General features: G+C 31.5%; 1 protein-coding gene across 2 annotated transcripts in view; it reads left to right on the forward strand.

Moving 5' to 3' along the window:
• Positions 1-12,674, forward strand: part of LOC106457123 (nicotinate phosphoribosyltransferase-like) — a 56,623-nt gene that overhangs the window by 9,889 nt on the left and 34,060 nt on the right. For both annotated transcript variants that reach the window (XM_022382930.1, XM_013916508.2), the window contains exons 3-7: positions 1,162-1,332; positions 2,855-3,065; positions 7,255-7,385; positions 11,684-11,799; positions 12,039-12,232. In XM_022382930.1, the coding sequence (XP_022238638.1) occupies positions 1,162-1,332; positions 2,855-3,065; positions 7,255-7,385; positions 11,684-11,799; positions 12,039-12,232 (823 nt within the window). The remainder of the gene's footprint in view (positions 1-1,161; positions 1,333-2,854; positions 3,066-7,254; positions 7,386-11,683; positions 11,800-12,038; positions 12,233-12,674) is intronic.

The raw sequence follows: 12,674 nt of genomic DNA on the forward strand, positions 1-12,674 counted from the left end.
TACGAACCCTGCTCCTTCAAATCTCATTTATGAAATGTTTTTTTCTACACCCACTGTTGGTTTCCAGTGCTTCTTTGATAGATATTTGTGGGTTGATTTTTTTTTTGCTGTTTTACCAAATAAATCCTTAATCAGTGTGTGGAGTGACATTAGCCTGATATTGTTATCTCAAGTTTTTCAGGGCCATGTGATCAACAGCAATTCTGTAACATGCTTAACTTCATATACACAACTATTTTGGGTACTCTAATTTGGCAGTCCTTACTATAATTCCAGGCTGGTATGTCCCTAAAACATTTTTCATCACAGAAAGAGGACATCATCATCGTCATTTATTCTTTCCATGTTTTAAAATAGATTTATATGACCAGCTAATTAAAGTGCTCCTTCATAAGGAGAATTAAGACAATTCAGTGTCTTTTTTTCAAAGAACCAACAAAAGGTTATGTTTGAACTGCTGTATAAGGTCATATCTCTCATTTTTCTTCTCTCCTATTTATGAGTTCATTAAGAAAATGGGACAATAAAAGTTGGGTAGTACAGTAGCAAGTCAAGTAAAAGTATTTTACTGTTGAATTTATGATGAGCTTAGTACTTAAAATATGGGAGACATGAGAGGTGTTTTAGTACATATGCGAATTTTCAGAGAAGTGAAACTTTTGTAAGGGTACAAAATTATAAACTGAGGATCACAAAACAGGGGTAGAAAGTGAAGAGATCTATAGAGCCTCACCAAGAAGAACAGCTCCAAGTAGAATTAAGAGTCCAACTTATCAAGGTGTTAAGAAATTTACCCTGATTGGGGCTTGAACCCTGGACTCTCGTTTCACACTAGTATTCTGAGACCAATGGACTAAAAACTGAGTTCTTAGGGCTCAAGTCCCAATCAGAAAACTCTCCATTTCTATCACTATCAGAATTTAAAAAAAATATCTCAGTATCTTTAAGTTCTAAAATATTAATTTTACACTGATAATCATTGTCTGATTTCCATTTTTCCTTTTTTTATTATGTTTATCATATTTTACCAAATAACAAAGCTATTCATTTCTGTGTATACAATTTTTTTTTTACAGTAGTTTTGCTACATAGCTAGAGAATATTTATCTTTGTTTTTATGTGTACTAGTTAATCATATAATATTTCTTTCTTTTTTTTCAGACTTGTATCAAATAACCATGGCATATGCATATTGGAAAAATGGCATGTGCTCTAATTATGCAGTGTTTGATTTATTTTTCCGAAAGAACCCATTCCATGGTGAATATACAGTTTTTGCAGGCCTTGATGAGTGTTTAAAGTTTCTACAAAGTTTTAATTATAGTCATAGTGGTAAGTTTCTTTGTGATGATTGCAATTTGTTTGTGAAGGATGTTTTCTTTTTTTAATGAACAATTGGAAATGATGTAATCAGTATTTGAAAAGAGCATTTGTTCGAGCAATAGCATATTCTTTTTTTGTTATTTATGCACACTTATCATGCTCTATAGGATTTAGTTCAGTATGTACTTGTATGTCCTGTGTTCTACCATTAGTATATATTGTAAATTTTTAAACCAAGTTCTTTTTTTTAAATATATCAGAATTAAAACTACAAATATGATTTTTGTTTAGATACAATAGATAGGCCACTAACTTGTGCACACTATTAAATGTAATCTCAGAAATGACACCTTTCAATACCATACAACTTTATTAGATCAGAAGATCTCTAGTAGAATTCATAATTTTCTATGAGTTTTTCTCAGTTTTTGTTTTTATCTAAATATTACTAACTTTAATCAGATCATGATTTAATTGATTACTTCTGTTTTCATTTCTTACTATTTTTAATGAATTATTCTTCACACACCATTTACAACCAACTTGGAGATATCTGAAATCATACTCTCAGCACTTCTGTCGTATGCAGTGGTTGTATTTATATGTATATTCCTGTAAAGATTATTTGCTATTCATTACATAAAAATGGCTATAATAATAATAATAATTTATTTTTACATGACTCTTCTAACTTTCAGAAACTTTCTGTAGTTTTTAATATGTATTTTTGTAAGTAAATATCTAGAAGTGTGTGTAACAAGAAATGTATATCTGACATTACAGTCCTCGACCATAAATTTAGAAGGCACTTGCAACAACCTTATTATTTTTAAAATTAACTGTACCTGTTTTATAATCAGTTATTTAATGTATGTAACAGAGTTTTTATTTTAATTATTTCACAAAAGTTTAAAGATGCTCAAGTAGGGCTAAAACTGGTGTATTGAGGTCCCCACATCTGGATCGACAAAGTCTCCAGCCATTATTAGTCTCAAAGTGTGTTCCTCGTCATCGAATTTGAAAAGTCTACAGTATATCACTGCTGATGGCTATCCCATAATAAAAAAAAAGTATTTTGTTATTAAGATATATGGTTTAAATTCCAAGAGCTGGCAAAATATTAGAAGCCAATATACCTAACATTTGTGTTAATCATGGATAAATTATGTGAAAAAAATATATATATAGTTTGTAATTTCTATTTCATTATTACCTTCAGTGAAGAACTGCTTGACTCAATATATCTAATCATGCTATTAGCTTGTATGCTGATTGAAGTGAAGCTACAGTTTTGTTATCCCAATTTACTGATATTTTGCTTAGTTGTACCATACAGCTCAGTTGGAATTGCAAAACTGATATGGCACTGACAAATAAAACAGTCTTGTTAGTAAAAATGATTTTCCTTATTTATGCTGTAATTTTTTTTCTAGTGCCTTCCAAGTTTTTCTAGCAAGACTGCAACTCTAACCAACAATTTGATAGTTCCCTAGTATTAATTTAGAGCCTTGTTTTTTGGTTTTTTTTTCAGATATAGAATACCTGAAGTCAGCATTGCCTCCAACAGTTGAACATGATTTTTTCACCTACCTGCACCAACTTTCTCCAAAAGATGTCACTGTCTATGCCATACCAGAAGGGTCAGTTGTATTTCCTAAAATTCCCTTACTTAGGGTAGAAGGACCTTTGCCTGTTGTCCAGCTTTTGGAAACAACATTTCTTACCTTGGTGAATTATGCAAGGTGGGTTTTTTGTTTTTTGTTTCAGTGATATTGATTTGTACTTCTGTTTTATAAGTTTAAAGAGTACCTGTGAATATAGTTATTTTATTCTTACTAAAGACAAATACAACTGTAGGATGTGTTTTCAATCTTATCTTGGTTGTTTAGCAATCTAATGTACTATTACATATATTGTCTTTTGAAAGTAAATACTGATGAACAAGTCAATAACCGTTGCACTTGAAATTCTTTTAGGCAGGATTAGAGTAAATTAATCTATGAGACCTTTGTTTCCCTTTTTTATTGGCTATATTTTTGTGTGCCAGCAATACCAAGTGTGTACCCGATTCAAATTTATTACTCGTCAGGATCTCTACCAGCCTACCTTCAAATTGAAATCCTTTTAGGCAGGATTAGAATAAATTAATCTATGAGACCTTGGGCATTGACAAATACATCAGTTTAAAGGGCTTAACCTCCTGAGTCTAAAACTGTAATTAGATCTCAAATCGGTCAAGATATGATGGAGCTTTTAGCTACAAGTTTGTATTTGAAAAAACAAAAACAACAAACTCGGAGCTGTTGCATGAGCATCCAAGGCTAAAAAAATGTTCACAAAAACGAACCTTACATTGTTCTTTTGAAGTAAAAGCAACTGTCTTTCAGGCTAAGTGCGATGTAATGCTTATAAAAAAAATCATTATTCAGATAATCAGATTATAATAAGTAAATTTTATGTTATGGTAATGTTGTTCTTAATGAACAACACACACAAGTTTTCCAAGTGTAATACTAAACATTGTATTGTTTCACAAAGTACAATAGAGAGTTCTAATAACAGAATGGAACAGTAGTAGTATAATAGATCATATTATTTTACATTATTCAAGATTGTTTAACATACAGAAACTTTGTCTGTAGGAGTTGGTACTCTGTAGTGCCAAGATTCTCTATGTCTCATTGGCTAGTACCTTCTTGCAAGCTGAACAGAGAAAGCTACAAAGAGGAGAGAAAAAATAAAATTTTTCTTCCCTTCCTTATGGTTATCATCCTTCCCTTGGTTACGAGTAATGTCTCTACTTTCTGTTAGACATTTGCCTATATACCAGTGTTTGTATGTTGTCAGTTCTTCAGTGTTCAGCTATTACTTTTTCTTTCTTTGTTTTTTTATTTTCAAGTTTGAGACTTTTTCTTTTTATCCAGTGTTACAAACAAAAACGTAAAAAATTATGCTTGAAGTGTTTATAAAAATATTCTTACTCACAGTCCTTCATCCCTTATAATAACTCAATTCTTCCACTTAAATATGACATCAAATATAAACATATGATAGCCCACAACAAATCTGTGATATTTTTCTTTTGTAAATGTATTATACCATATTCTGAAAAAATAGTACTGTATTTATGAATAGATGATATAAAAAGAAAAAAAAAAAAGAATTATTCCTTAACATTTTACTTTTTATCCACTCCTGGTCGTTTGGTCACCACTATTTATGTTTGTCACTGAGGCCTCTAGAACTTTCTGTAGCCTTGATACCAATGAATTGCAAATACAACATGCAACTCTTACCGGGCTATATAACCAAATTTGTCATAATTATCACCTTTAAAATAATTGCTTTTAACTCTCTTGTTATGAAAAAAAATAAACAATCATGAAATATTAACTCACAAAATTAATTAATTGATAATTCCTACAATAAACCATCTTGTATATCCAATAATAAGCCCCCTCTTCAAGAAAAATATTTCTAATATTTTTTTACCCAATATTCAAAGACTATTCTTTGTATCTTGCAGAACCTTCACTTTCTTGTCCCTAACATAGCCTTCACATATTGGCATGTTATGACTTGTTGGCACCTTGACATTTGTAACATGCTACGATCACTACTGGCACTGTTGATCCATTTGCTAACTTGAGCTGAGCATGGAAATGACACTTCCTTCTTGTGGTGAATCTGATGAATTGTCTTGATTCTGTTTCTTCTGGCAGCAGCATCCATGGTGACAGTCACTATTTTCTTGTTGCTTACCAGCACTATTTTCGTAAGTAGCTCCAACTGCTTTATATTTAGATTTCAGCTGTTGCTTACTGGTAATGGACTTGCACTCCTTTGCAATGTGCATTATTTTATAACAAACATAGCATCTTTTCTCACTTCTGTCTATTAACCTCCTGTCGCCCTTAGTAAATTCCTGCTTCTGGTCAGCCATCACTGTTTTTGACTTTAACTGGATATTTTTGGACTTGTCAGTTATACTCTCTCCATGGGCTTCCATATACTGTTCTGCCAGATTGGTCATCTCCTCCACATTTTTTGGTGCATGTGATCATGAACTGTTCTCATATTAGTAGATCTGCCATAGACAAGCCACAAACTGAAATACAGTTTCTCCAGTGTCAGGTTTGACTTCACTGAACTTCAGACGAAAACGTTCTTCAATAAGTTTGTATCTTTTCAGCAAAGCCACTTTTAATATGTCATAGTCCATGGCATCTTCTGATGTCATGCCTGCATATACTTGTAGGCCTTTTCCTTTGTCCTAGTTCTGACTTTGGGCGAATCTTGCATATCTCTCCAGGAAAGCATCCACGTCATCTTTCTGTTCATCAAATTTTGGCAACTTAGGTCAGCTGGCCATGACTCCATTGTCATTCTTGGGTCTTTCTTCTTTCTGTTGGATGAATTTGGTGATATCAGTTTGTGCTCTTATTTTTTCATTTGTAGTCTCTTCCCTCACTTTTTGTATTCTCATTCTCTCTATTTCCAGCCTCTCCTTTTTCTCATTTTCTTCTTTTAGTCTTTCTTCCTCTCTTCTCTGCCTACACTCTTCTCTCTCTCTCTCTAGTTCTTGTTGTTGTTGTTTAATGTTGAATTATAGCTATTATGGAAATGGAGGTAAGGTATTGTATCGAAAGTTATAATTTACATATACTGAAAATGTATTTCCGAGAGATCTTTCATCTGTTTGAGTGAATATGCTTAAGTTATATCACTAATGGACACAATCATCCTGATTTATGGCTTATTTGAAGATTCTACTGAAATGACTTCAGCACACTGTTTTGAAGTGACATGAGACTTGATGAATTTTTGTGGTACCACCCCATTTTTGAAAGAAATGTTCACAAAAATATTAGTACATGGCTTCATGTTACAAATTCATGTTTTAGGCACCAATTTGTCTTGAAAATACAGTATAATTTATAAACAACTTCTAATTGTACTATTGACTTTAGCTATAATTTAGTAAAAAAAAATAAATTTAAATATGTTATAAGAGTTTAAAAACTAACATAATATAGTAGTCCATTAGGAAACCTGACACAAGATTTTCCTGTTCTCTACAGTTTTTCCTCTTGATTTTTTTTTAATTTATGGAGACTAAACCATCATTGATCATTTTCCTCCTCCTCCAAATATTCTGCATTGTTGAATTTTTTTAGACAGTCTCTTTTCTAACCTTTATTTTAGCCTGCTTCTCTGTACTAAGTAGCTTCTCTCCTGCCTCTTATTCCATTATTCCCATACAAACACAATATTTGGATTATGTGATGCATGTTATAGACTTCTCTTGTCAAGGTTGCACATTGGTCACAGTTTTTTAACCCATCGTTTTCTTTTATCAGGTATTGACCCACTGATGTATAGCCATTGTGACACTCAAGTCACAATAGCCCACATTTTACTGTCGTGCCATCGTTATGACCGTGGTCAGTGGCATCATTTTAGACACATGTTTTCTAAGAGTTTACCCCTGACATTGAACAGTGTCATTGGTAATGGTGACACTGTCCGATTAGATTGTATTTTTAATTTTTTATACACTATAGGTCTTTTATATATAAATCTTTTATCAACATATTTTGGTTTTAACTCACTGTATTTTTACATTTGACTTTAATTTACTTTTACTGTTTTTAGCAGTTGTTTGGCATAAGATAGCCTCGTTGCTTTGTGCCATAAAGCACCAAACAACCAACTAACCTGTCCATCACATTCTGTAGTACCTACATAATCTAACCCTAACAAATCACTTTGTAAGGCAAGGCTGTGTATTGTTATCTCACCAGAATTGAAAAATTTTGCAAAGAATGCTGTCACTTCTTCACTACTGGAGTTCTCTATATTTTTTAATTTCTTTTAAACCTTCAGTTGTGTAATTACAAATTCAATCATTATTATTATTTTAACTTACAGCCTTGTAGCTACAAATGCAGCCAGGTTTAGGATAGCTGCTGGGCAACATATCAAGCTGCTAGAGTATGGATTACGTCGGGCTCAAGGACCAGATGGTGGGCTATCTGCATCTAAGTATGCCTATATGGGAGGTTAGTATATAAACCATCAAATTTTAATTTTTCAATACATCAGCTCCAATTGCTTTTACATTTTAGGTTGCAATTTACTTTCACGTGGCACTGTCAACACTTTATAATTGAAATTACTTTTATATGAAGAATTTCATATTATGAACATTATTTTATTCCATTTTTGTTTCAGTTTCATAGTATTACACCTTCTTTATACAAAAGTTAATCTAGTTTTATAAAGTGAAATTTTGTTATGTTACTATACATGAATACTTTTCTTAAATAACTAACTTTCCTTTTCTCTAGAATTAGATATGCACATGTAGCTTTGAACAGCACTAGGACTGACATACATTGTTGAAAATATTTAATACTTTTGGAAATTTTACTAAAGATAAAATTAAAATTTATTTAGGACAGCTTTTCATAAAATTGCTTCATTTGGGTCAAAAGATTAATTATACATTTGCACAAAACTTACTAACATATTGATCAATTTAATCAAATAATGTGTGTGTTTATGAGCAATGTCTTCCATGATGAGTTGAGTAAAAGGTGATAATCCCAGGGTTGAGCTGACCTTAGACTGACAGCTTCCACGTAGATCTCACAGGAGGTAAAAGAGACTTCCTTTACTGATATTACCTGTGGCTTTCTGGCTGTACACTGTTCTGTTTATTTCCTATATTTTGTTTTTCCTAGATACACCATAATGTATGTTTTCTTCCAGAAGTCTCATTTCGCTTGTCATTGAATACCTTCTGTGGTCACCACTTTCATCTTATTTGTACAGAAGTGGTCAGTATCCTACCAGTAGAGTTGTGTTGGATTTGAGAAAAGGGCATCTTCTGTGAGCTTGTTAGCTTCCTCATTTACCTTAACCCTGCATGACCTGGCAAATACATCAGTGATGGTCTTATCATGCAGTTGCTTTACCTTCTACCATCTATCTAGAATTGTAGCTTCCAGCACTATCTTTGTGCTGCTTGTGGCATGTTTGATTATTCCACCAGTCTTATGCAAAATGTTGTTGCTCCATGAAATGATGAATATCCAACCATCTCTCGCTCCCTGGCTTTGCTATACAAACTACATATAGCTACTGTCCACCGTGGTTTTTTAATAAGTTCTGACAGACCTTTTTAGCTTCATTCTCTGCCCATTCTCTAAATTTTCTGTCTAGGCTGGTTTCCACAGATGCCAGGGGTGCCAAATTTTTATTCCACATGAGGAAATATGAAATCTGGTGGGGAATTATTTCGTATATGTGTTCTGAGGCACCCAATTGAAAAGGGCAGGGCTTGATGATGGAATGCATGGTTTTTACACTGCAAGACTCTAATGCAGAATTTTTCGTGTATGTGCTGTTGACATTCTATAAATGCTACTGAGACTTATAAGGTGTAATAGGACTTTTGTAGGTGTGGCTGATGTACATCTTGTGACCAGTCTTAAACAGGTGTTTTATGTATTATTATTATTATCTAGTTGTGTAGCACTTGTACTGATATCAGTAGTGCATAATAAAGGATGGATAGAGAAGACTTTGGTAGAGCGTAAGCATGAACATAATAAACCTGGTTTGGTGAAAGATGTCTTTCAAGTTGAGAACTGCTGATGTGTAGTTATAATGCAAACTTCTCAAACCCTACCATCGTGGGTCAAAGGCCATGTCATCACGTTTGTTGACTGGCATTCAAAATTTTATTGAAATACTATTTTATGAATGTATGTCAATAAGTTTGGTATTAAATTGTAGATTATAATTGATTTTTAGTATTATACATTAGTTAATTTTTTAATTTAAAAGTAAATATTAAAAAGAAATGTTAAATATCTATTTTTGTGTGTCACGTGGTATGTTGAATGCAGCATCAGTTCAAATTAGATGTTTGTGATGTCCAAATACAAAGTCTATAGTTTCTTACATGTTAGATACTCAAATTACCAATACTGACATGCTAGTATGTTAAATAAGAACCTCCTATCAACCAAGATGGCCCCACCCACTTCTTCAATTTTTGAAAAACTTATTGGTGTACACCTACTTTGCCCAGTGACATATGTGTAACTAATTGAAAGCTCGAAATGTCCCCTAGTGGTTTTCTCAGCCTCTGCAAAGTATTTGCATGGCAAACTTTCTTTTCATGCTAGATTCCAAGTGGTAAGGTAAGACATTAGTCAGCTAAAAATTTAATTTTTTTTAGAACCTAAAATACAGCTTAGTTACTAAGCTTGATAAATTATAGTGGAATTCTGTGGTATTGATGTAGTAATTTATGATTTTTGGTTATTTCAAAATGTATATATAAAACCTAAAAAAAATATTTTGTTTCATATCCTCCACATGCAAAATTTGGTAAGGCTTAGCAACCTATGGCAAGCAGTAAACAAGTACAAAGTTTGTAACTAAAAGAGATAATTGTTTGCTATATTTCTTTATTTACTGTTATGTGTATTAAGAAAAATAAGTTTAATAACTTATTTGTAAATAGTAATAATATATATATAGAATGTATTATAACTGAAAGGTCAATATAATAAATATAAATGTATAATGTTATGAGATTTAAGCTATTTAGACTAACTTTTGTGTTTTCTTGTCATACTTTGTAGTCATGCTAGAATGAAAAAAGAATAATTTATATGTAGTTCTTAATTTTTATGGTGGTTACAAGGTTGGTCAAGTTGACTCAGTACAGTAGTGAAAAAAAGTTTGATAATGTAGAGATTATAAAGATTTCACATGTGAAATTTGAAAATTTCCTGATGCAAAAAGTATTTTTAATCTTAAAATGAAAATTACTTTGCATATTGGATAGTCAACATTCAAAAAGAAAAATAGTATAAGAAAAAAATTGCTTAATAAATCTTAAAACTTTGTAAAAAAAAGTCTAATACTTTATGTATGAAAGCCTTATGTTTACTGATAATGTGCAAAATTTTGTGAAGATATGTTTACCAATTTCAAAATTATAGCATGAAAACTATAACAAGCACAAAATAGTTACTAGGTCGAGCCCGTGCTGAGAGATTAACTTATTTTGCACCTTGAAAACATCAGTTTTCTACCAAACGTGAGATAAAAAGGTTTTGGTATAAATATTATAATATCTGTATTACTGCACTGGTAATAGGTGTCTTGCGAAAAAGAGTTAAACATCTCATTGCTGTGATAGAAGGATTTTATTGTTTTTTTTGGTATGCAAGCCATGTTGAGATGGCATACTAGAGCTTAATTTTGCCATTATTTTGTAAAAAGCTGCAGGTTGTTAAATCATACTCTGGTTTCTTTATATAATAACTACTCTAGACAACTGTGTTATTGCAATTTATTTGTAGATTCTTATACTTACACCTGAGTCTTTGTTTGAATTCAAATCTATGAATAAATAGTATTTTACCATCATCTGGTTTGATGGTTCTCCATAATAAGCGTATATTGAGTAGTTTTTTAAACGCATATAGATTTTTTTGTTCCTCCTCCTCCTATAATTTTCATTTATTCACATGATTAAGGTAATAAACACACAGACATATATTAATTTATTTTGTGGCTTATTAGTCAGTTAACTGTTCACTCAGCACTTTTACCAGTAGAAATATGGAAGCTTTACAGAATGTTTATTTAATGAATTGCTTTCTTAAAAAGTTAAAATATTAATTTATGAAAAGAAGTATAACTAATGCTCTTCTTAATGTTAATTTAGTTTCTTTTCTGTATGTAGTGTTATTATCATAAGTCACAAGCATTCTCATTGTAGGTCATTAAGGCTTATTCATCTTAAAAGAGGTTAGTGAGTTATTGTAATGTAATATTTAAATAAGAAAAGGCTAACAAATCTATGATTTTTTGCTTAAGTATATTAATTTTTTGGGGTTTATTTAACTTGTGGCAGTTCAAACCAAAATGTGGTTAAGGCTGTTGGATGTTTTAAATGGCCCAGAAATATAGAATAAAATGTTTTGCATTATTGGACATAAAGCAAACAAAAGCTGCTTTTGTAGTCAATACGTGTATGAAAACTGTTTTTTTCTTGGCAAACAGTTAAATCAGTCCTTGATATTTAGTTTTTTTTACTTTTAAAATTTGTATTACACAAAAACATTGTATTTAACAAATTTTCAAAGGAATTATACTTGATATCATTAGAAAGTATTTAAAACATGATGAATATATATGATATACTAGTAACTTCAACAAAGGTTTTCAAGAATAATACATTTCATACTGATAGAATTCAACACTAGTTGAAATAGACATAACATTCAGAGCTTCTTTCTTTTCTTTTCTTTTTTTTTTTTTGTTACCCTAGGATTTGATGGAACTAGTAACGTTTTGGCAGGTAAACTTTTCAATATACCAGTTAAAGGTACTCATGCCCATGCATTTGTCATGTCCTTCTCTTCAACTGAAGATTGTAACTTGAAGGTGAGTTCACATTAAACTGCTGTAGTATCTGTTCCTTGTGTATTGTATGTCCTGTACTTAATATTGAAACTCTTTCAGCAATGTTTTCCAGCTTTTTGTAAGTTGTTATTACTAATCCACAGCTGTAAGTTTATACACTGAAATAAGTTAATTACTTTTTCAACAGCATGAATATATTTTGGTGTATCATCAACTATTATATGATGAAATCAAACATATTTATGACTTTTGTATTTCAGACATTGACTCATCGTACAACAGGGGAAGTAAAGGACTTAATGGCCATCTGCCAGAAGTGGCTGTCAGAACTTTCTGGATTTCTTCACATTCTTAGTGATGAAGCTAGCAGTGGGGAGTTAGCTGCTTTTGTTTCATATGCTGCTGCTTTTCCAGACAGTTTCATAGCATTAATCGATACTTATGACGTGATAAAGTAAGTATTGACTTTTATTGTATGTTTTATTAATGCTTTCAAAAAGGTAGTAAGTCTGATTTTTGATGTAGTATTGGCTCATAATATATATGTATGTTTATGATAAAGTAAGTGTTTTACACCACCAGTTGATGTTATGTGTGAATGAGAATAATTCAAGCTATATAGCAGCATTGATCTTATTTTATATATAATGAGTTGTACCTCATATTGTATATACAAGAGGATGTGTACAGTAGCTTTGCTGTTTTCATAATTACTCTAGCACTGATATTTTCTGTATAACAAAGTTGATGTTGTTTACATGACTAGGTAAGTCTGATTTGTGATGTATCACAGTTTGATATTTTTTGTAAGATAAGATGTGTGTGCTTTATCACAAGATGATTTTTTTTTTTTTTCATTTATGAGAAGTTGAGTAACTACTAGTTTTTATAATGGC

Source organism: Limulus polyphemus, unplaced genomic scaffold (assembly GCF_000517525.1).
Source record: "Limulus polyphemus unplaced genomic scaffold, Limulus_polyphemus-2.1.2 Scaffold294, whole genome shotgun sequence".
In the NCBI taxonomy this organism is placed as follows: domain Eukaryota; kingdom Metazoa; phylum Arthropoda; class Merostomata; order Xiphosura; family Limulidae; genus Limulus; species Limulus polyphemus.